Below are 24,520 nucleotides of genomic sequence, written 5' to 3'. Positions count from 1 at the left end.
CTCTTCCTCCTACTGCTTGGTTCGATGGTAAGAGAATGCACGTTTCACCCCCATTCTCCACTCTGTCCTCCCCAGCCCCCTTTACAGTGTCACTCCCATTTCTTACTCCTTGTTCTTCATCGCCCCCTTCCGACCGTCCTCCAAAAAAGCAGTAAGTCAGGCTGAAAGCAGAACCCTTTAGATTCTACAAGGTTTATAGAGTGAAAAGGATAAATGGCGCTTCATCGCCAGCACGGTGTCTGTGTGATTTACAGTTGCTTTCCTGTGTGAAGATATCTTTTATGCTGCTTCTATGAATACAATTATTGAATTTCAATGAACAATGACAGGTTTGTTTATTGAGATATATAATACTACAGCATGAACTTTTGAGAAACGATGTCAGCTTGGTTTACCAGCCTGCAAATAGAGTCACATACCCAAACGAGGCTCCGAATTGTCTGTCAGCTAACAATATAAACTGCGTTTTCATTATTTAGAATTATAGCTTGCTGTTTATCTTGTTGTCGTGCGTTATGAAGAAGCGTCATGGCCTGAGTTGTCCCCTTAGTACAAGCTTCAGTTAAAGAGGAATGCTATAGTACTTTTCATGAGGCCACTGAAAGCTACTTATGTGATGTTCTTTTCTTGTCAGGATATGTCACTGTGAGGGGGACGAAGAGAGCCCCCTCATCACACCGTGCCGCTGCACGGGGACCCTCTGCTTCGTGCACCAGTCCTGCCTGCACCAGTGGATCAAGAGCTCCGACACGCGCTGCTGTGAGCTCTGCAAGTATGACTTCATCATGGAAACCAAGCTGAAACCCCTCCGAAAGGTACCGTGTTTGCCTCGCGCTGCTTGCGTAACTAACCCTGAAGGTGTCACAGAAAGAAATATTCCAGTGTGTGATTATCAAAAATAGCGGTTTTGTTATCTTTCGTGTGTAATATATCGGGAAGCGGTTCATCCGTGTTGTGTTTCACAGACTGCCTCACTATGCAATACGTTATACAAAACTATACAGATGAGGTCTGATACTTTATAAAGGTGAACATTTTGATTGAAAGTGTAAAGATTACCATCATTGACGTGTTACCAACGAATAAGTACAACAACGCAGACACAGCATTACTAGGGATGTTGTCAATTCCATTAGATAGATAACAAGTTTTAATTTGTGGCCGGGTTGTCCCGAGCATGGACAATTAAAGTTTATCACCACTAACAATAGCATTAACTTTCGGATGAATTAATGATCCCAATTTAAGCTTAACCCCAGATTTTGTGGTTTTGTACTTTCTGGGATGTTGATAGAAGCTTGCCATTGTACAGACCTGCTGGTACAAGGATCTTTGTTTTACTTCAATTCAGAAACAGAACATTATTTTCACCATAGACGATGTGGTTTTTAGGCAGTCTGTGATTTCATTAACTCTCTGATTGGTTGTCTATTTGAGAAAGAATTTGGGATTCATGGGGATAGCTTTGAAAATTACTCTTATGATGAATTAGCACGGTTTGGACAATAGAAACATGTAAATATTGTAAAGTAGATATGAGAGGGATGATCCCTGTGAAACTCCACAAGTCATCCTTCATACTGTGGATGCTTCTCTCCTAATGTACCTCAGTTGTGGAGTAAGGAACAAACCCATTGCATGGCTTTTGCAGATAATCTGACCCATACTTTGAGTCCTAAGAGACGGTGTTAGATCTGGGGCTCTCTAGTTGGCAGAGGTAGATACCACTGTCCGAATAGGGACCCTTGCTTCTAGTCAGGGCAAGGAGGAAACCCTCTGAGATAACCTCTGCTCACCCTCTACGTAGCTTGGCATGAGCAGTCAAGGCTAATCAGAAGGCAATGTGTAAAGTACCAACACTCACAGCAACACAGTGAAAACACCACAAACTGACTCCACAACAGTTTAGAAAAAGAAAGGTATTTAATCTAAACTACACAAGACCAAAACGACAAAAATCCAACATACACAGTTCAAGAATATGGTTTCAAAAGAGTTCTTAAGGTTGCAATAAAAGTTCTTTAGGTTGCGATAGAATAATCCACAGTTTCGTTAAAAGTTTACAGTTGCGTCACGTTTAGCTCACAGTACCTTTAGTTGCGACAAAGTTCCAAAAGCAGAAGCTGGTGCGGTGGAAAACAAGTGATGCGTTGGTCCTGAGACCCTGGGGAGGCGTTTGCGACAGCCCCGCTGCAGCAGCGGGCGTGTTGCGACGAATCCGGTCTGTATGGGGAGGAAGGGCACTTGTCTGGATTCCGGTGCGTAGGTTCCGTAGGAAGTTTGTTCTCGCAAAGGCACGATGCGCTGATCTCGTAGGGGATGTGACGATCTCCGGGGCGATGATGCGCGATCCAGCAGTGATCCTCTCTCTCGCAGCTCCTCGATGCGATGATTTCGGCGATGACTCTCACAGCGACGTGATGCGTCCGCAAGCAGGCGGTGCGGCGATCTCACCCAGCGATGACAGGCTCTGCGACGACACTCGCAGCGATGTTAGACTTCCTTCACTGATCGGGTGCGTCCTGCAAACGAAGGATGCGACGGCTCTGACAGCGGCAACAGGCGCTGCGTCGATCTCGACCTTCGTAGCGGCGGGAATTTCCTCGCACTGTCGGGGATGCGCTCCGCAGCGAGGGATGCAATAACTTTTCTGTAGCAAAGTCTCTCAAATCTTGGTTTCGAGCTTCCCAGCACAGGTACAATTTCCAGAGGCACCACACATGGGCCACGCACTCCAGGAAGGACAGAACTCTCTCAGTAGAGCTCAGGGGAAGCTGGGGGTGAAGTCCTTTTGTTCCTGGGACTTCATAACGGGGAGCCAGCTCTTCTCAGGCCCTTGGAGATTCCTTCAAGCGAGGGGACACAGCACAGCAACGTCCTTCCCCTCTCCTTGGCAGCAAAGCAACAGCAGGGCAATCCAGCAGACCAACAGCTGGACAATCTTCCTTCTTCAGTTTCAGCTTTCTCCTTGGCAGAGGTTCCTTCTTGATTCCAGGATGATCCAAATTTCCGTTGTCAGGGGTCCTGTACTTATACCTCTAAAAGTCTTTGTTCTCTTTGTGCAAGTGGGCCCTGAGCCCGGTCTGAACCAGTTCTGGGTGTTTCTTGAGCACTTTGTTTTCCTGGCTTCTCCTTTCCTTTCAGAGTGAGGGGCAGGGTCGTCAGCCGCCCAGCAGGAGGTGGAGCCAGCATTGTGGAAGGCAGGCACAGCCCTATTCAGGCCCAGGTGCTATCACCTCCCACCACTCAAGTTGCAAATACAGTCATTCAGCCTAGGGCTGACTCAGCCAGCCTCCTGGGGACTCCCCAGCCCCTGTCACTCTCAAACCAGACAGTCAATACACAAACAGGCCAAGGCACACAGAAGGGTCAGACAAGAGAACAGCAACTTTCTAAAAGTGCTGTTCTCAAACACAGGATTTAAAAACAACTTTTCCTAAAAGATGTGTTATTAAATTCTGAGTTCAGGGATACTAGACTCTTATGTCCTATCTTGTTCCTATGGGAAGAAATGCTGGTAGCCACTGTAGCCAGCATCCCCCATGTTAACCTATGGAGCAAGATAGCATTACAATAGTGAAAAACGAAAATGGCTGTAATTCACTACCAGAGCATGTCACCTGCACCAGTACATGCTCTACCTTTCACATACACTGCACCCTTCCCAGAGGGGGTACCTTGGGCCTTCCATAGGGGTGACCAATGTGCACAAAAAGGGAAGGGTTCGGCCTGATCAGTGGGGACACTGACCAGGAGGACATGGCAGTTCAGACTGCACACAGGAACTGCGGTGGCAGGCCTGAGACACCATTTTAGGGCTACTCATGTGGGTGGCACAATCAGTGCTGCAGGCCGACTAGTAGTATTTGTCATCACCAGCCCTGGCACACCCAGTTCGCTTTACTAGGGATACAAATATGCTAATCATGTACATCCAATCATAATAACAATTTACACAGGGAGCACTTACACTCTGGCACTGATCAGCAGTGGCAGAGTGTCCAAAGCATCTAAACCAGCAAAAACGAAATCCAGCACAGCATCAAAAATACAGGAGGTAGAGGCCAAAAAGACAGGGGAAACCACGCCAAAGATGCCAGGTCTAACAGACGGACATAGCGAGGCAGAGTATCATGAGATGCACCAAGATCCACTCGCCTAGGCTGGCTAGGTAGTCTTCTGTAGTGTTAATGGAAATGTAACAGGGTAACAGTGGTACCCTAACACTGTAAGGATTGTAAATCTACAAAGTTGTATTTATTGGGTTGTCACTGAAATAGAATAAATTAACTGAAAAAGACCGATCAAGGTAATGGGGGATTTAAGGTATGAAAGTATATTGCAGTAAGACCTATTACAAGAAAATAATTACGAGGTGGAAGATCAATAATTAAAGGAAAATAGACACACATTAAATAGGAAGGCTAGAAAAGTCCCAACAAACACATAACCTGCTGTGAGCATCTTAAATTGACGAGTAATTCGTTCTTATGGGAGCCACACTCCCCTTACATTGATACAGCGATTATTCTAAGTGAAAGCAAGATAGATAGGGAGCTCTCCGTTGAGCAGACGTGCTGGAATCTGAGAACCGCAAGGCTTATGCAATACAACAATGGCTACAAATATTGCTTTGTGAGATATGATGGAATCATTACAAGCTTTGTCAGTTCTGAACATAATTAACTTTGAAGTAACCACAACATGTTTACGCAGCAAGTTACCCATAAAGCTAAAAACCTCAGCCCAGTAGGATTGAAGTTTCAGACAACTGACAAACATTTGTGCTATCAGTACCAGATATAGAACATCGAGGGCAGTGATCGTCAACTCGACGTCCACACTAGATTACCTTCATCAAGGTATACTATTTTATTTTTGTTTTTGAAAAGCTTTATTTAGCATATCAATAAGAACACATGACATCAGCAAAGAAATATAAGGCAAACCAGAGAAGGAAAAAGAAACTAACAGTGCTAATGTCAATTAAGGAATAAAAGCATTTTTTGATTTTAAAGGAAGAAGGGAGGGAAGAGGGGAAGGAATAATAAAATAATTAATTATATAACAATAAAGCAAAAGTATAAAAGCAAAGCAGCGGCAAAAATAATCTTACAATCAACCATAAAAAGTATTCAAAAGCATACAGAGTATAGTATAAGTAAATCTAAAATACAGCAATGAAGCATACAAGGAGGAGAGAGTACAGTCCTCAAGGCGGCTTAAAGTTTTCGGAATTGATAGAGGTAGGAGGCTTTTGAGCCAAGCAATCAAGATATGATGTGAGAGGTAACCAATACAATTCTACATTGCGAGGGGGTTTACAGGAGGAGGCAAAGGAGACATCTAATCAATGAAAGTGACATAAAGAATTCCACCAGTGGCATATGGAAACATTAGCAAGGGATTTCCAATTTGAGGCAATGTGTTGAAATGCAAGTGCGATCATCAAATCGAATAGACCTGTTAAGTGTGAAGAAAGAGGTAGGGAATCTGAAAGAGTACCAAGAAAGAGGAGGGGAGGTGAGTGTGGGATGGTAAGTGAGAAAATCTTGGAGACATATGACCAAACGTGTACCCAAAAAATGGAAAGTGTGGGACAGAAAAAGAATATGTGCATAAGGTTAGCATTGGGTGCATTACAGGTCCAGCAGTTAGAAGTAGAGGAAGAAGAGAAATGAGAGAGATCAAGTTGGGAAAGATAATGTCTGTGATAGAGAAAAAAACAATGATTGGGTAAGTGAAGCTGAACGTGACACCTTCAGGATTTTGGGCCAAAGTTTATCCCAAAGCAAGCTGGACCAAGTACAATCCAGGTCCCTCTCCCAGGACAACTCTAGTTTAGATTTAATTCTATCTGGATAAGGGGAAGAAAATAATGTATAAATGATAGATGCTTTAGGGATAGTAGCGAGAAGAGCCAGAAAAGGAGGAGATGGAGTAGCAGAGGGCTTAGAGGACGGAAGGGAATAATAGCGATCAATTATGACCTCCATAAGGAGAGTGTACTTCTGCAGAAAAGATCGAGGACAGTGAAGTCAAAATTGGGGAAAGGAACATAGAGACACACCTTTAAAAAGTTGACGAACCCAGATAATACCCTTAAGCCTCCAGGAGGGCCAAGAAATAGGTCTATTGTGTAAGAGAATAAGTGAGTTATACCAGATGGGCAAGAGGAGGAAGGCCTCCCGTGAAATAAGCGATGGGGAAAATAAACGGCTTAAGAAGAGAGGAAGTGAATTTAAATAGGGGGAACAAGTCGTAGGGGGATTTAGAGGAAAAGCGAACAATCTCCTCGGAAGAAAAAGGAGAAAAGGAGGAACGTTCAATATCCAGCCAAAGAGGAGAACATGGGGAGGATTCCGAAGAAAGCCAGTGCGAAGCTTGACGCAAGGAGAAGGATTTTTTGATAAAGCCGAAAATCTGGAAAATTAACACCTCCATTCGATTTAGGACAGCGAAGAGAGAGTAAAGAGATTCTAGAAGTTTTCTTTTTCCAAAGAAAACTCGAAATAGAGGAATCCATACGTTTAAAATATAGGGCAGGAATGTGAGCTGGTAACATGGAAAGAACATAAATAAGAATAGGAGTGATCATCATCTTAATGGAATCAAGCTGACCCCATCAGGAGAGAAAAAGGGGATTACAAGAAGAAAACAACTGATCAATTCGAGAGAGAACCGCGGACATATTTAGTTTAATGGAAGAAGATATAGAATTAGAAAACCAGACGCCAAGGTATTTAATTTTAGATTTATTCCAAGCAAAACCGGTAGAAGTAAAGAGATGGGGAAGACAAAATTTAGTAAGGGGAAGAATTTCTGTCTTATCCGAATTGATCTTGTATCCAGAAACATTAGAGAATGCTTCAAATTCAGCTAACAAAGGAGAGATGGAAGACTCCGGATCAGAAATAAATAAAAGAATGTTGTCAGCGTATACGGAAAGCTTTAAGTGCCGGTCTCCATAAGGAAACCCAGAAATAGAGGCATTCTGACGAATAGAGGATAAGAAGGGTTCAAGGGCTAAGACAAAAAGAAGAGGGGAGAGTGGGCAACCTTGACGCACTCCTCGTTGGAGAGTAAAAGAAGGGGAGAGATGTCCATTCACAATTACAGAAGCCTTGGGTGAGGAGTATAGTAAAGAGACAAGAGAAATAAACTTAGAACCAAAGCCATGCCATTTGAGCGAAGCAAATAAAAAGGACCAATCCACCCTGTCAAAAGCTTTTTCAGCGTCAACAGAAATAGCAGCCGAAGGAATAGAAAGGGAGGGGGCCTTATTCAAAACATTAAAAAGAGACAAGAGTTATCAGAGGTGAGCCTACCTTTGATGAAACCACATTGCTCTTTACCAACCAAATGGGGCATGAAGGAGTCCAAACGCAAGGCAAGTAACTTAGCATAAAGTTTGCAATCGACATTCACTAAAGATATAGGATGATAATTCTTACAGAATTTGGGATCACAACCCTCCTTCAGAATAAGGCATATAGTAGCATCCTGAAAGGTGCCGGCAGCCTCACCAGAGGAATAAAAAGATTGAAAAAGCAACAAGTGTATAGGCAGTAAGAGATCAGAAAAGTGCAAATAAAACTCCACGGGAAGCCATCAGGACCAGGAGTCTTACCTTTACTAAGAGAAGATTAGGCTGTAGAAAGTTTGTGTAGGGAAAGATCAAGATCAAGAGTTGAAAAGTTAAGATGGGGCTTAGAAAGCGTAGGTAATTTTTCAAAATACGACTGAAGCATAGCAGAGATATGGGGGGATTCCGGGGTGTATAACTTTTGATAAAAAGATTGAAATTGCTTAAGAATGTCGTCATCTGTGTGAAGGAGAACATTGTCGGGAGAAAAAATAGACTCAATAAAAGTACGCTCCTTACGTGATTTAAGGTAGTTAGCTAAGAGCTTCCCAGATTTATTACGGCCACCATAGTAACGAGCAGAACTGCGTAGAAGAATGGAGGACGCATTGTCTGTAGTAAACTTGTTGAAGGAAATTTTAGCACTTAAAAGTTCTAGAGACATAGAAGTGTCAGACGAAGTATAGAATTGATGTTCTAATTGTTTAATGTATGTAAGAGAGGACTTACGTTTTTGAAGAAATTGTTTCTTTTTCTTGGAAACAAAATCGATATTAAACCCTCTAGCAGTAGCTTTGAAGGAGTCCCAAAGAATATGAGGAGGAGTGTTGGGAGTAGAATTGGTTAGAAAAAAGTCATTAGTAAAAGAACAAAAGGAAGAAGACAAAATAGGGTCAGTAAGGAGCGCAGAATTAAAGCACCAAGGAGAGGGTTTGGGCAGAGGAGGAAGTAAATCAATATCTGTTATGATGGGGGCATGATCTGAGATAACAATAGGTTCAATAGAAGAGGATAGTACATTTTGAGTAAGGGATGAAGAAAGGAAGATATAATCCAGTCTAGAGGAAGAAGCATGAGGGTGTGAGAAAAAAGAGTAATCCATTGTGTCTGGATGCATGAGTCTCCAGGAATCTGAGAGATGGGATTGTAGTATAGTATTTAGGAATTGTTTGTGGGATTTGTGAGGGAGAAAACGGACCTCAGACTCAAGATCCAGGAACGGATCAACAAATTGATTACAATCCCCTCCTAAAAGGAAAAAGTCATCTTTATATTGGATACATTGCGAGTAAATAAAGGCCAAAAAGCATAGTCAGGTTGAGTAGGAACGTAAATGTTAAAAATAGTTAAAGATATTGAATTAATCAACAACTTGACCAGAAGCCATCTCCCTTCTGAATCTTTTTTCTGCTAATAACACAGTACATTTCAATTATTTGTGAACTAAAATAGCAACACCGAGGGGGCGTGGCTAGCAGCCGACAATGGCGGCAGCAAACTAGAGAGGCTCCCGGCGTAAGGCGGCATCCCGCATCAATCCACATGCCTATCCGCCCAGCAACTTACTCAGAAGGGATGCCCCGGGTCCAGTGACCGAGCGGCAACCGGAGGAGAAGTTTCAAGCAGCGACGCACCGGGAAATTGTGGAGAGACGACACTCCTGACGGGGCCTAGCGACATATGGCGAGCAGCGGGCTGTAGTAGAAGCGGTGCCCGGGCGGAAGTGTGGCCTCAGCGGAGCTCGCCTAACGGAAGTGCTCGAGGCGAAGGACAAAATGAGCAAAACGGCGGTGGAAAGCTTGGCTTCCCCGCAGACTATTCACGAGCAGGGAGTGACCTCACGCAACGGCGCAACACTGCGGGAAGCGGCGACAAAGTAAAGAAAAGGGCGCCGGAAAGCGTATGACGATGCCGCCATTTTACGAGGTTACGCCATCCCGGGCACAAAATTTTTCGGAAAACAGACACTGCACTCCCGTGCTAAAGACTCAGCAAGCATAAATGAGAGAACAACATCAGCACGGCGGCTGAGGAAGCGGTGCGATCTCCCTGCTGAGCGCCGGTACTGAACGCCCAGTCAATGTACTTGGACAAAGAGAACAATCTAATAACTGAGGCGCAACCTGAGCTCGGGCGACCCCCCGATCAATATACTTGGGGTAACACTCGGCAGAGTACTACTCCACTGGTTAGGTCTGATAGTGCCTACGGCGGATATAAGGATCAGTGCAACGCAGCGTGCCTGTACACTCCAGCAACGGTAGGAGTAGGCGCGCGAAGATCATATCATAAAACGGGACTCAAATGAGAGAAGTGTATGTGCAACCCCACTCCATAACGCACAAAATACCACTCAGCGGTGAGCAGGCTCCTGATTTGTGAACATGGCGGGCAGAGGATCTAAACATAACTCCACACAGGCCAAGCTTGACAAATTCGCCTACGAGAAGCAGAATCCTCCCCTGACGGAACAACGCAAGTCACTGGGGAAAACGGTGGAGGGCGAAGGAACAAAGAAGGCCACGTTGGACGACGTGCTGAACGCTCCTGCCCAGGTGCAAGCGACAGTGGGGGCAACAGCGACAGAGGTAACCCTTATACGCGCAGATCTCCAAAAAATGAACGAAAGGGTGAAACAAGTGGAAGTTGTGACTAAATCATTGGTGGAGGATGTGTCCGAGCTGCAAGTGGAAATGGAGAAAATGCAAGCTGATAACAAATCGCTCAGAGAGAAGATGGACGACCAGGAAGGACGCTCCCGGAGGAACAACGTCCGTATACTAGGAGTTCCAGAATCGGAAGCTACGGGTGCTATATACCTATATGTGGAAGACTTGATTAAAAACCAGCTTAATCCAAAGGGACTCTCGCACTTTTTCTCTGTGGAAAGGGCCCACAGAGTACTAGGAGGAAAGTCGAAACCAGGGGCCCCGCCGAGGCCAATATTAGCGAGACTCTTGAACTTTCGCGACCGAGACACCATCTTGCAAGCGGCCAGAGTGGCGCCGGCCATCCAAATCCAAAACTCCAAAATATCCTTTTTCCCGGACTACACGGCAGAGGTCTCGCGGAGAAGGAGGGCATTCTGGAAGTGAAAAGGACGTTGCGTTATTTTCTCAGTGACTCATTAGCAACGGCCAACATAAAATTACTGCACTAAAATCTTTAAAATACTGGGACTAGACTTAGCTCACAGCGCTGAGACACCCATGGGTAATTGCAGCGCTTTAAAAATTGCATAAATAAATAAATAAATAAATAATTAAATGCGTGAACAAGAGCTGCCCTACTCCATGTTGTTCCCGGCCCGGCTTCGGGTGGTAGCTGACAAAAAGGTCTGGTTCTTTGATTCCCTGGAGGCAGCCAGGGACTGGCTCGAGGGATGGCGCACCGCAGGACCTCCACGCAGAACGAATAGAATGAACCACGGACACCGCGACGATAGTCGAACTGGGTCACAAACATCCGGCAGAGGAGGTGCGGGCAAGTCACCGACACAAGAACTAATCGAGGCCGAAGGAGGAGAATGACTCAGAACATATTAAGCAACAATGGACGCTGACTTCTTTTATTTGAACTAATTGCTTAGGGGTCGCGGTTGGACGCTGGCCTGGTTAACCCTGAATTCTTGATAGGACTTGACATAGAAGCCCTATATACAAATATACCGCACTGAGAAACTCTCCGGGTTCTGGAAACATTACTCTTTGAGGGAGAGTGGCCTTTCGTAACACCCCAGACCTTTATCTTAAATCTGGCCGAAATAGCTCTGACCAGAAACTTTTTTGAATTTGAGGGGTCTCTGTTCCTACAAACTCATGGGACCTTAATGGGGAGTGTGTTCGCCCCTAGTTTAGCAGGGCTATACGTGGGGGCGTTTGAACAGGTGACAATCCTAGATGCCAGCAGCCCATGGGTAAACAATCTGCGTTTGTGGCGACGTTATATCGATGATGTCTTAGTGATTTGGAGGGGCGAGAGAACATCTGCAGATCGCTTTCTGGAGTGGCTTAACGCCCAGAATCCGTTCCTCCATTTCACTTCGACTGTCACCACAACCCATTTACCATTCTTGAACCTGGTGATCGAATCCTCCAATGGCTCCACGAAGACCAAAGTTATCCACAAATCAACAGACAAGAACTCCTTACTGACTTTTGGGAGCTTCCACCCTCGCTCCTTACGGGAGAATTTACCGGTGGGCCAATTCTTCCAAATCCGCCGAAATTGTTCGGATAGGGAGGATTTTTTGGCCGAATCGGAAATCTTGACAGAAAAACTGCAAGAGAGGGGCTACCCACAGAGAGTGATTAAGAAGGCTAAGAAAAGGGCACTTAATGCTAACCGGGAGCTTTTACTCACCAAAACTGTTAGACCAGAAACGAAAAAACCAGTGTTTGTTTCTACCTTTAACACGGCATCACACCACATAAAACGTCTGGTCTTACAGCACTGGAAAATTCTCAATACGGGAGGTATGAAGATGGAGACACCCCTCTTTTCCTTTAGGCGTAGCCAGAACTTGAAGGATCTCCTAATACACAATAGACCCAGGGACCTGGGAGGAGTGAGGGAAACTAACACACTGACTGGCTTACCAAAACTGACTGGCCACACTAGATGCGGCTCATGCATCGTCTGTCACCTTACGTGCAACTCCAAAACTCTTAATCTGGGCCTCCGTACTCCCTGGGAACAGAGATCCCATACCAACTGTGATTCCCAGGGAGTTATTTACTTGATCACATGCCCCTGTCATAAGAGGTATGTGGGGATGACAAGTAGAAAAGTGCGCGTGAGGATCACAGAACATCGTAGCACGATCAGGTGTGGAAAGACGAATACAGGGCGAGCACATCAAACATCACTTAACACGCAGGGGGCATACTGCGGTTAAATGTGTTTTCTTTTTTAATGTCATCTATGAGACTGCAGGGCGGTGATATTGTAATGCAATATACACCGCAGCACTCTGAGTTTTGAACCAACAATAGGCTGCTATATGCTTAATTTATTGCATTTCCCATTACACTGTTTCTGCTAGATGTGACGGCGCCTTAGGAGTCTCGAACTGACAACATGGGGCGTTACATGCCCAATGAACTACATTTCCCATGGGGCCAAGAGCGCTCCACGTACTGACGCCGGTGTTGCGGTCACGTGGGATGCTCGAACGGGAAGTGAACATCTTTTAAGCCGTGACTGTCACCGCGCGCATCATCTGCACGGTGTCACGGTCTGCAGGTGACAATATCGGGACTAGCCTGCGGAACGGTAAGGAGAGGGCTCAAGGGGGTGAGCGCAGAGCGTTCTTTCGGCGGTGAAGACCCAATTGGGGCACGATTGCGCATGACTTTGCATCAACGTTTATAGACAGGGGTGGACATCGGGCGGTGGAGGCATTCAAAATAAACATTCTTTCCTCCATTTGCTCCCTTTCATTTTAAATTGTGTTCCTTGGCGTCCCCCTCACCGGACACCATTTTGAGTTTGTAATTATTATAAACTCGGTAAGTGCACTTTTTTACGTACACTTTATTAGGGTGTGGACATTGAGAGAGAATAAGAAGTAGGTTATAGTTGAATGATAGCCCCAAGAACATCAAGGGGGCTAGATATGGGATACTAATGTCCACCTAATATGTGAGGAAACGGACTTATTATAAAGGCCTGCATGTTGTATTCATCAAGTTAAGAATGGGCAAACGTTAAGACATATTTGAGCAGGACTCCAGGGTACATTCTGTTACCGGGTTTTTAGCTCCACGCTAGAGAATGGGGCTCCAATGATTTTTTCCTGAAAGAGATATAATGAAAAGGGAATAACAGTAAGAATATGTGACTACTAATAGTGCCTACACTGTCTTCTCTTCTCACAAAATTAAATGTTTTCCCGCACTTGAGGAAACTATCTCAACACTCACTACGGGAGGTGTACGGATCCAGTGGACCTACCTCACCGCAAGGGTACTACCATCCGAAGTACGGAAAAACCCAGAGTGACACTGAGTGTGACGGTCCTGAAGAAGGCCGGAGTGACCCCTTGGGCACATACAGAGCGGTCGAAACATGTTGACTCTGGCAGTGGTAGGAGGGAAGCCTCGAGATTCCTAATTATCTCGTAGTGGCTTTTTCCCATCCTCTTTTTTTCTTTTTAATCCTGATAGGGGTGTCAAGAAAAGCTTAATAAAGGTTGTGTTCTGGTTGACACCCTTAATCAGTTTTAATCACCTTTCCTAACTGCACCTTTCGTCACACTTTTTCAGTGGTGATCACTTGGAGCTTGCACGACTTTCACCAAGATTTATGTTATATGTCGTTTATGTCCACTTGTCTTAACTGTATGTCTTGTTAAGAGAAGTTTATTATTTTCTTCCCCATTCCTTATGCTCCGCTCTGTGTGTGGCTACACCAGGGCGTTTTGCAAGCAGGCCAGATGATGAAGCATGTCACATACTTCGGTATGTGAGTGAGGGCAGTTTTTTCAAATAGAGTAATTTGCCCTATTGGGGCTATCTCTGTTTGGTCACTTTGTTGATATAACTCACTCTATACACCTCTTTTGTGCATACATTAGAGTTTCCTTGGGGTCCGGGGTGGTAGAGTATAAATGGTCTTGACCCTCACCCCTCCTTTGTGTTTATATAACATTGAAGAGTGCAGGGATGCCGCCTGCCTGGGGAGACGCTCTCCCCCAACACGCAAGTACTCTGGTTTTGGGATGGGTTAAGCGCTCTGCTCAGTTGGGGAGGCGGGCAGTTGGAAGTCCGTTAAGCAGGGAGGCAGGGAGAGGGGGGATTGTTTAGTAATTGTTAGAAATTCACAAGTAAGGTCGAGATAGGATGTTTTACATCTGTGTTGCTTAACTGACAGGAAGAAGCAAAGAGTCTGGGTCTCAAGAGATGATAGGAGCACACACGACTACATGACTAGCTATGGCGGACGGTCTGATACGTAGTGCAGAGGGGGACGAGTCACAAGCACAAGGCTCCCCCCTGCGAATACTGACATGGATTGTGAGAGGTCTGGGAGATAAGGTGAAACGCGGCCTGGTATTAACCGCACTGAAGAGGCAGAAGCCTGAGGCACTCCTGCAAGAGACACACTTAACGGGGGGCGTCCAAGGCCCTGGACAGGAGAAGATACAAAACGATAGTGCATTCAGAGTTTACTTCAGGCGCTCGGGGTACCGGCATTTTAATTAAGAAGTCCTCACAATTCATTCCACTAGGCACCAAGACTGATGGACAGGGATGCTTTGCGGCCCTGCAAGAACAGTGGGAGGGGCGGCTCATCAACGTGGTCTCGGTGTACATCCCCCCGGCGCTTCACTCAGTGAAGCTTCCAGCATTAGGTGACTTTCTCCTGACCCTTCCTGAGGGAGATGTTATTCTTGGGGGAGACTTTAATGCCACAATAGACACACAGCTCGATAAATTCCCGGCGACGGCCCCGACTGGGGGACCCTCCCACTTCCAACGATTCTTAACAGCTATGGGTCTAATTGATATATGGTGTCATGCTCACCCTCAGGAGAGACAGTACACCTTCCACTCCACTACCCATAACAGTCTATCGAGGATCGACTACTTCCTAGCGCTGGGCGATGGTATACAAAACGTAGACACCATAGACATCCACCCTAGAGGTATATCAGATCACTCTCCAATCACCCTAACAGTCTCCACCCAAGAGAAGTCTCGTAAACGAATATACCCTATACAAGTCGCATATTTTAAGGTCCCTAAGGTCAGGAAGGCTCTCAAAATGGCGACAACACAGTACTTCACGGAAAATGTCGCCTCGGTGCGTTCCTCGGAGATTCTATGGGAAGCATATAAGGCGGTATTAAGGGGGCAAGCCATAAATTCCATCACGGGCTACAAAAGGGAAAAAGCAGCTGAGCTGGCTAGGCTAGAATTGGCTCTGCGAGATACGACAACAGCACACGAGACACACCCCCCGCCTGACACGTCCCACGCACTGCACCTCCAACAACAACTGTATACGGACCATGTTCGGCAACAAGTGAAGGGGCAAATAACAGACACACAGAACAGGATTTATGACGTAGGGGAAAAGGCGGGTAAGATGTTGGCCTGGCTGGATAAGAGGGGGGGGGAGCTCCAGAGGTATCCAGCAAGTGAGAGACAGACTAGGAATGGTTCACACAAGCCCCGAACAAATAGTAGAGGCCCTCGCAGTACACTTCGAAGAGGTTTACACCCCAGAACGGGAAGTATCAGCTGAAATGGCAAGGGCGGCTCTAGAACCGATCGAGACTCCGACGCTGCAGCCAGAGGCATCAGCTGAGTTAGATGCAGATATAACTACTGAAGAGATACACATGGCTATACGAGCACTGAAACCCGGCAAGGCGCTCGGACCAAATGGCATCCCAATAGAGTGGTACCAGACCACGCCGGAGAGGTTGAGTAAACACCTTCTAGCTATGTATGAGGAATGTTTGGAGAAGGGCGAACTTCCACTGGATCAAAGATTAGCTACCATAGTAGCAATCCCCAAACCTGGGAAACCGCCAGAGGATTGCTCCTCATACCGCCCTATCTCCTTGCTTAATGCAGAAGTCAAAATCCTGGCCAAGCTCCTAGCTAGCCGACTTATGGCACATCTACCCGACCTCATACATCCAGATCAATCCGGATTTATGCCTCACAGAAACACGGCGATGAATCTACGCTGAGTGCATGGGGTGTTGGCAAGGGCGGAATCGATCTCTGAACAAGCGGTCATTCTGGCCCTGGATGCAAAGATGGCTTTCGACCTAGTGGAATGGAACTATCTGTTTGAGGTCCTCGCATGTCTGGGTTTCGGCTCCAAGTTTATAGCATGGGTCAGGCTACTGTACACTAAACCGGTTGCACATGTGGTGGCAAATGGTCACATTTCACGAACATTCCCTTTGGGGAGAGGCACCCACCAAGGTTGTCCCCTCTCACCATTACTCTTTGCAATCGCTTTAGAACCATTGGCAACTTTGATATGAAAGACACCACTACTGAAAGGAATAAACTGGACGGAGGGCTGGGAGGACCGACTCTCCCTATACGCGGACGATATGCTGGTGTACCTGACGGACCCAGAACGTGGGGTACCGGCACTCCTGACTCTCTGTGATGAACATGGCAAGATCTCGGGATACACGTTAAATTGGAATAAATCGGAGAGGTATGTACTGAAGGGCCCGGTCCCGGCATTGATCGCAGAATGCTCCTTAAGGGCAGCTGGCTCCTCCTTTAAGTATTTGGGCATCCATGTTACGATGGACCCAACGGAATTCATGCAGAAAAATCTGGCGCCACCCATGGAGCAGCTTAAGCAGGACATCAAGTTCTGGGCGGGGCTGCCTCTAACGATGCTGGGTAAAGCGGCACTTTATAAAATGATGTCCCTGCCCCGTTTCCTATACATACTTGAGAACACACCATACCCGGTGGCACCAGGATACTTCAGGAAGGTAGCGACATTGGTGTCTAGTCTTTTATGGGGTAACCGCCCGGCACGCATCGCACAGGCCAAAATGCACAGGGGATGGTTCGACGGGGGAATTGCGCTGCCGAATCTGAAATTGTATTACTGGGCGGCACAACTGAAACCCATTAATCAATGGATTCATGTTCCGCAAAACGACCTGGCATTCCAGGCAGACAGGGCGCAACTCGGTAAAAATAGTCTGCTGGCCCCGCTTTATGACCAGCGAAGAGTGCGCAAATTGGTGGGACCCACAAGACTTACCGCAGCGCTATGGCATACAGCGCTGGCGGCACTAGGTTGGAAAGGAAAAATAACCAAGCTTACACCATTGTGGGACTCTCGGGCCCTGGGAAACCTGATGCACAGTAAGAGCTTCTCTGATTGGGACACTATACGGATATCCACGGTGGGAGACCTATGGGAAAAAGGAGAGGTAATTCCATTTAACCGAATGAGGGAACTGTACGACCTGGGGACACGGGAGTCTTACCGCTATGTTCAGATACGTCACGCACTACTCACTGCCATCTCCCCTGGAACGGGGGTGCCGGAATCCTCCCCGCTTGAGGATCGCCTCCTCACAGATTTTATGATTGAACGAGCGACATCACTTGCGTACCGCAAGTTGCTTAACAACTTGCCGGACCCAATGATTCAATTGAAAGATAAACGGGAGGGTGACATAAATGCTATGGATGAACACGAATGGAATGAAGCGCGGCGTCACCAAAAGAAGTTGGCATCTCTGCAAGACTAAGGCTCATACAACTTAAAGTTTTACATAGAGTATACTACACTAGAACGACGCTGCATCGCATACACAGAGCACAGCACCCCTATTGCCTTCGTGGTTGTGGGGAGGAGGGTACGTTCTTCCACACAATATGGGATTGCCCACGTATCCAGGAATACAGGAGGCAAATAATGCGCACTATATCACAGTCCTTGAAGACCTCCCTGGTCCCCGAGCCACGAAAATGCCTACTGAATGTGTGGGGAACCAAAGATCTGTCCAGACACGGCCAGCACTGGGTTACTTTAGGCATGATAATAGCCAAATGAGACATTGCGCAGCACTGGTGGGCGGCGGAATTACCAACGAAAACACAATGGTGCATGAACATGGACAGGGTGATGGTAACAGAAAGGGCGGTATACTCTAGCCGGGCCTTCCCAGGGAAATGAAATAAAATCTGGACCCCATGGAATGTATACAGAGGGGAGATCTGTGAGCCCCTGTCGGAGGACGACCCAACAACATCAGATGAGGAGGGGGAGGAAGACTAATGTACTCTAAAGATGTAATAAGGGAGAGGGAGACCACGGGACACGGGGAAGAACCTAGGACCTAGATGACAAGGATTTAAGGGATTACAAGGGCGGAACTCCTTAGGAGTCACATGCACGAGAGCACACTCATTCCCATTATTACATTTTGTGCCCGGCTCTGTGGGAATAAGTCTAGGTGTACGCAGTGGGAACATTTACAGACTCAGCTAATGCGAAACTAATTAATCATTGATGACCGCAATGTGATTTCTTTATGTTTTTTGTTGGTTTTGTTAAAAAATAGAAAACCTAAATTATATATATCAGCAAACTATTGCGAATTATGTGCCTTTTAATCTATTGCGCAATTACCAATTCCAGAACATGACAACCAGTTTGAGGCTTCAACCTGTTGATACGCAACTGCCGAAACGAGATTGCGGCCGGCCCCATGGGTTGTAGGCCAAAAGCTGTGTAAAACTGTAAGGTACAATAAAGGTTTAAAAAAAAATAGCAACACCATTTCTTTTGTTAGAAGTAGGAGAAAACATAACTGGACCTGTTTGAGGGACTCAACATCATTAAGATGAGTTTCCTGTAAAAGTACAATATCAGGGGTATAGGAAGATAAATGGGAAAGCACTCTCTGACGCTTAATAGTGTTATTAAAACCTTTTACATTCCACGAGATAACTCTAAATTTGCAATTAACGTAAACATTATAACATTAGAACTTGCAACAAAGTATGAAAACATCTTAAAGCCGGAAAAAGGAGAGGAGCTAGAAGTAAGATAGAAGAAAGAACAAGAAGAAAACTAGAAGGGGAGGGAAAGGAAAGTAGGAAGAGGAGAAAAGCAAAGAAGAGACAGTACAAATCCAAAGGATGACTGAGAAAACGTACCTGAAAAAGTAAGACAGGAGAAGACGGGGAAGTGTTGACACTCTGCAAGACAGCTTTGCAGGGGAGGGAGACGAACCAAACCGCACCAGGGCAGAACAGATTGGGAAGTTGACAAGTTGACTCATGCAGGCTGAAGGAAAAAAAAATGCCAAGGATCAATGTTGCAGGGGAAGGGCCACACGAAACAAAGGGAAGGACTCCAGGAATCTACGAAAGAGATAAAATAGTGAGTGACAATAGGAAAAATTACAGAAGAACGTATATTAGGTATATACAAATGACAACTAGTAACCCAAAGACGGGACAAAAGTGCAATAAACACAAAGGAAAATAATTAAACAAGCATGGGTATAATGCTAAAAATTGTAAAGAGAATGAAAAATGAAACCCAAGAACTTTATAAACAAAGAGAGGAGCAAACAACGTCACGAAAAGATCATGAGAGAAACAATCAAACAGTTAGAAGCACAGAGGACAAGTCGATCAGCCACTTGAAGGGGTAGATGTGTCCACGGCACCACCCGAATGAAGGTGGATGAAATTCCTTAGTTCGCCAGGATCTTGAAAAGACCAAGTCTTATTTTGATGAGTGACCTTAAAGGTACAGGGATAAAACTAGCCATATCTGGCACCCAATGAACGTAGGGGTGCACGAAGATTTAAAAATTCCTTCGTCCTGGACGCCGTAGCATTGGAAATGTCTTGTGAAAGGAACACTTTCTGACCCATCCAGGAAATTTGAGGTTTGGACCTAGCCGCAGAGAGGACAGACAGGAGGTCTGAAAATTTTAAAAAGAGAAGAATAACGCCTCTTGGTTTGGGGGAATCCGATGAACGTGGACCAAGTCTATGAGCCCTCTGGATGCTGAGAGAAGTGGCAGGTGGCATATCCAAGAGTTTGGGAATAAAAGAAGTGAAAAATGCTACAGGATCATCCCCTTCCAAAGACTCCGGCAGACCATAAATGCGTAAATAATTTAGTCTGTTCCTATTTTCCAAATTCTCAGTATGTTGGCGTAGGTCACAAACTGATTTCTCCAAGGCAGAGATGCGTTGAGAATGGGATTGGTCCTCTGAAACCTGCTGCTCCACAGAAGAAATTCTAGCGTCCATAGCTGACCACTTGTCCTTTAAAAGTTGCATGTCTTTGCTAGTTTCCTCAACAAAAGGACGCAATCTCCTCCAAGAGTAACTCCAAAGAAATTGAGGAAGATGATTTGTCTGGGGACGGAGGATCCTGCTTCAATCGTTTGGAAGAAGCATTAGGAGGAGAGGCTTTGTTTGATGACAAAAGCGTTGAGGAGGAGCGGGATGAAATCTGCCTCGCCATTTGGTCCGCAGCCGTGGTAACGTTGGAGCTTCCTGAAGAAGATGACACCTGAGAAGACGATGGGACAAAAACAAATTTTGGTTTGTGCAACCTACCCATATGAAATATTGCAAATATGAAGAAGTAAGTGCGTGTGCCTAAGGGGAACGTAAATCTGAATGCATATTCAGAATGTCAAGGGAACATCAATACAAGTCCTGAGACAACATGATCCAGAACAAAAGTAGAGAATATAGGCTTGTTTAAAAAGGTTCCCCTAGTGAAAAGGCAAATGCTAGGTGGCTGCTGACAAGAACCGTTTAAAGATACTTGAGGTGTTGGAAGGGCTAGCGCAGCATGAAGTGGAGCTTATTCAGTGTATGCAGGAGTAGGAGCCTGGCAGGGGGATGAAAAAGTGTCCATCAAAGCCGTAAAATAAGTAAAACCATGCAGCTGTTGCAGTCTCACGCAGAGTTTTGAGAAAGTATGAGCACATCCTGGGATATTGTAAGCAACCAAACTATGCAAAAGTTCAATATTCAGAGTATCAAATGAATTAGGTGATTATCATTAACAAGTCCGCTTCACCAATATGCTGCGCACCAAGACTGGCTGAGGTGATATCAAGAAAAATATATTGAGAGTCGCTGCTGACTAAAAACGGCAACATCATCGTGTAGAGAAAAACACGAGGAGAGAAACACTAAAAGCAGGCAGGATTTTGGTCAGGCTGTGAGAAAAAGGTACATTATCACTGAAAAAGTACTAAAGCAGCCTTGTAGAGTAGCAAAAGTGAAGGAAACACCAGCCTGTAGCGTAGAACGCGAGGTTCGCAGCTCCTCAGTCAGCCGCGGGCCCTTCGTGAAATGGCGGCATCAAAACGGCGGAGAGACACGGTGGCAGAAATGCGCTTCCCATTAACTCCGCTTCGCCAGGAAAAGAGCCCTCCGTGTTCCGCTTGAAGTCCGACGCTTAAACAGCCCAGGAGAACGAAGAAACATGGTCCTAAAGCCGCTGCAGGGCCTCGGTGTGGCGGAACTCCCTCACGGTGCGGACATCCCGGTCGGCGTCGTAACCACGCCCCCACCAAGGTATACTATTAATTAAATAAAGTTTAATAATGCTATGCTTTCATATTATCACATAAGCGGAGCAGATTTCCCAATGTTATGGCCTCACATGGATTTACAATGGATACACTGCTGCTTTGCTTGTTGCATCAGCTTGCTCCAGATCGTCTATGGTTGCCTCAGAAAATATTTAGTAATAACTAGTAGTTTTTTAGGTTTGCTTTTGTTTAGACAATAGTGTGCATTGTGCCATATTGAGATGGATTTGATCAATTTTTAGGTTTCGACCTGGCCGTAGCACTGCGAAGCAGTGCTCCGCCCAGGCGAAAACTTTTGTATACAGTATGGGGGACTTGAATCCGCCCCTTCTTCCATTGGCTAGCTCCATAAATGGAGGCTAGCCATTGGAAGACATCGTTGTCAATCAGTCTTTCCCAGTCAGAACGCGATTCGGGGGCGTTTCTGGGTCTTTTTTTAAGTCCCGCCCTCTCCTCTTTCCATTGGCTGGAATTTTACCTTCCAGCCAATGGGAAGGGGAGAGCACGCAAACACGCCCCCGAATCCCGAAACGACCTGTTGCTCTGTTCCAGACTTGTTACCATTGACTTCAATTGAAGGAGGCAATATCAAGCGGGAAACAACGAAAAGCAAGCAATTTTTCCTCCAAAGACGGGAGTCTCCCACATTAATCGGGTTTATTGGCATGTGTGCAAGCCTAAAACTTGGCAGCTGTGCATCCTCGTGATGTGTGTCTGAGTCGATAACAAGTATGGCTACGGTTAACAAACATGCCAACATTTTATCACAGGAATGTGGTAGAATTTTTCTTTCTGGTTTTCTTCCTGTTTTATTAGCGCTTGTTTTTATTTTTTGTATAGTCTTTCTTCAAGATTGCTGGTGGTAGGCTGTTTCCGCCTCCTAACAGTGATGTCACCAAGCTGAGGGTTGGGTTGTAGGATGGCCTTTTGTTACGTGAGAGCCTGACAGGGCCAATGGGCGGGTTTCCGTGGCTGTGATCGACAGGCAGCAAAGGCAATGGAGGCTTGCAGAATCGGCGACCTGCTGGTAAGTAAGGCCGTTGAGCCAATCATTGCGCAAAGCAGGGCGTTGTAGGTGGGGCAAGCTACTGTGAGGTCACAGGACGCCATCGGAGCTGCGCATAGACACGTCGAACTCAGAGCTGAAGAGAAGAGAGAAGGAGCAGGAGCAGGTAAGGGTGGGTCGAGTTAAGATTAGACACAGACCAGCGTGTGCCCCTGCTGATTAGCACTCAGCACAGACCCAGTTTCAAATATCAGCGTCTGCCCAGGGCCGAGTGTTAGCCTCGGGTCAGTATGCAGTCCCGTACAAGAGGAGGTATTGCCGACCACTGAGCAGCAGATTCAGGTCAATATATACTCAACAGGTTCAGACCCGATCAGGACAGTGGGATTGCTACCTATCACTGAACACCAGGCACATGCCCACTTCCTCAGGCCGGCTTCACCTGAACAGTGAACAAAGGCACTACTCCCCTCACAGATCTGTTTGGGCGTTCGTTTCCCACGTAATATCAAGTGCCCGAGAGTGTGGGGTACAGACTTCTGCTGCGTGAAATGGTGGGTTCCTTACAATGTAATACTAGATGCAGACACGAACGCGAGGGTTGTAACCTCCCAACAGCGGGGCACTGCCATACCCTTTCCGAAAACCCAGGAGCTGTTAGTGCAGAACAGCAGTGCGGACTAGATGTTTGGGCAGGTGTAGGCCCTGTGCACCTTCTAAGTTCGTAGGGGCACTCCCTGCAGAAGAGCATGTCAAGCCCGCCGAGGAAGGCTGTGGAGCAGGTACGGACCATACTCTGAAGTCCTGTGCTTGGTGAACGCTTCAACATTTGCTTCGGAGCCGTACTGTTTTAAAATAATAATCAAAAAGAATTGGTTTCCACTGAAAAACAGGCTCCTGTCTGAACACTTCCTACTGCCATGCGCAGCAAAAAAATGGCGCATCCGTTCTCTGTAATCGAGAGATTGTTTAACTTTCTATGGCCGGTCCAATTCATGCACTGTATATGTTGGACTGCCTGACGGCAGTGTCAGAACAGTTCGCTTTACAACTGGAAGGTTGTTGCCAGCCACTTGCTGTTATGCCCCTCCCCCTCTCTAGTTGGAACCGAAAGAAGGATTGGTTACCACGCAACAGAATTAATGGACCCACACGTACTATGCTTTAATGGAGTTAGTGACCGCTCGCATGCAGACTGGTGTGTTCCCATCTCTGTGCACTGCTCAGCAGCAGAAGCCATCTCTAATTCGCCCTCAGTGCAATACGCCAGTCTCTTCCGAGGTCTACTGCGAAGCAGCAAAGGCTAGCGTGATATCTCTCTGGCTACCACTCAGCGGCAGAGCCCGGCTTTGTCCCATCTCTGGCAACCGCTCAGTAGCAGGGGCTGCCCCCTCGCTGTGCCTGCTTCCCTGCCCCCTCGCTGTGCTTGCTTCCCTGCCCCCTCGCTGTGCTTGCTTCCCTGCCCTCTGGGTGGGTGTGTGTGTGTGGCTCTGGGTGGGTGTGTGTGTGTGGCTCTGGGTGTGTGTGGGGCTCTGGGTGTGTGTGTGTGTGGGGCTCTGGGTGGGTGGGTGGGTGTGTGTGGCTGTGTGTGTGTGGCTCTGGTTGGGAGGGTGGGTGTGGCTCTGGGTGGGTGGGTGTCTGTGGCTCTGGGTGGGTGGGTGGGTCATTGTGTGTGGCTCTGGGTGGGTGGGTGGGTGTGTGTGGCTCTGGGTGGGTGGGTGGGTGTGTGTGGCTCTGGGTGGGTAGGTGTGTGTGTGTGGCTTTGGGTGTGTGTGTGGTAGTAATTGCTGTCTGCTGAGCTCGTCCGTAGGGTACAATAGGTCTCACATTTGCGAGAGATTAAGCTAATGGCAATGTAAATGACAATGCCATTTATTTATCTGTTTTCAAAACCAAAACATAAATACAAATGTTGTAATTTACAATGCTAATAGCTCTAACTTTTCCAAAGGCGAAACCATTGCATTGTAAATGCTTGTTATATATAGTCTCTACCCTGTAGGAATTTAAAAAAATACTCTTTAGGAATGCCTTACATTTCCTGTTTGTGAAAATGAGTAAATAT

The 24,520-nt window shown here is 46.3% G+C and overlaps 1 protein-coding gene across 2 annotated transcripts in view; it reads left to right on the top strand.

The window, feature by feature from the left end:
* MARCHF1 (membrane associated ring-CH-type finger 1) overlaps window positions 1-24,520 on the top strand; it is a 1,592,900-nt gene that overhangs the window by 1,248,368 nt on the left and 320,012 nt on the right. For both annotated transcript variants that reach the window (XM_086962389.1, XM_086962390.1), the window contains exon 5: window positions 635-815. In XM_086962389.1, coding sequence (XP_086818515.1) covers window positions 635-815 — 181 coding nt within the window. The remainder of the gene's footprint in view (window positions 1-634; window positions 816-24,520) is intronic.

Source organism: Lissotriton vulgaris, chromosome 3_1 (assembly GCF_964263255.1).
Source record: "Lissotriton vulgaris chromosome 3_1, aLisVul1.2, whole genome shotgun sequence".
Classification (NCBI taxonomy): domain Eukaryota; kingdom Metazoa; phylum Chordata; class Amphibia; order Caudata; family Salamandridae; genus Lissotriton; species Lissotriton vulgaris.
Note: the sequence above shows the minus strand (reverse complement) of the source record. Positions and strands in the feature narration are given on the sequence as shown.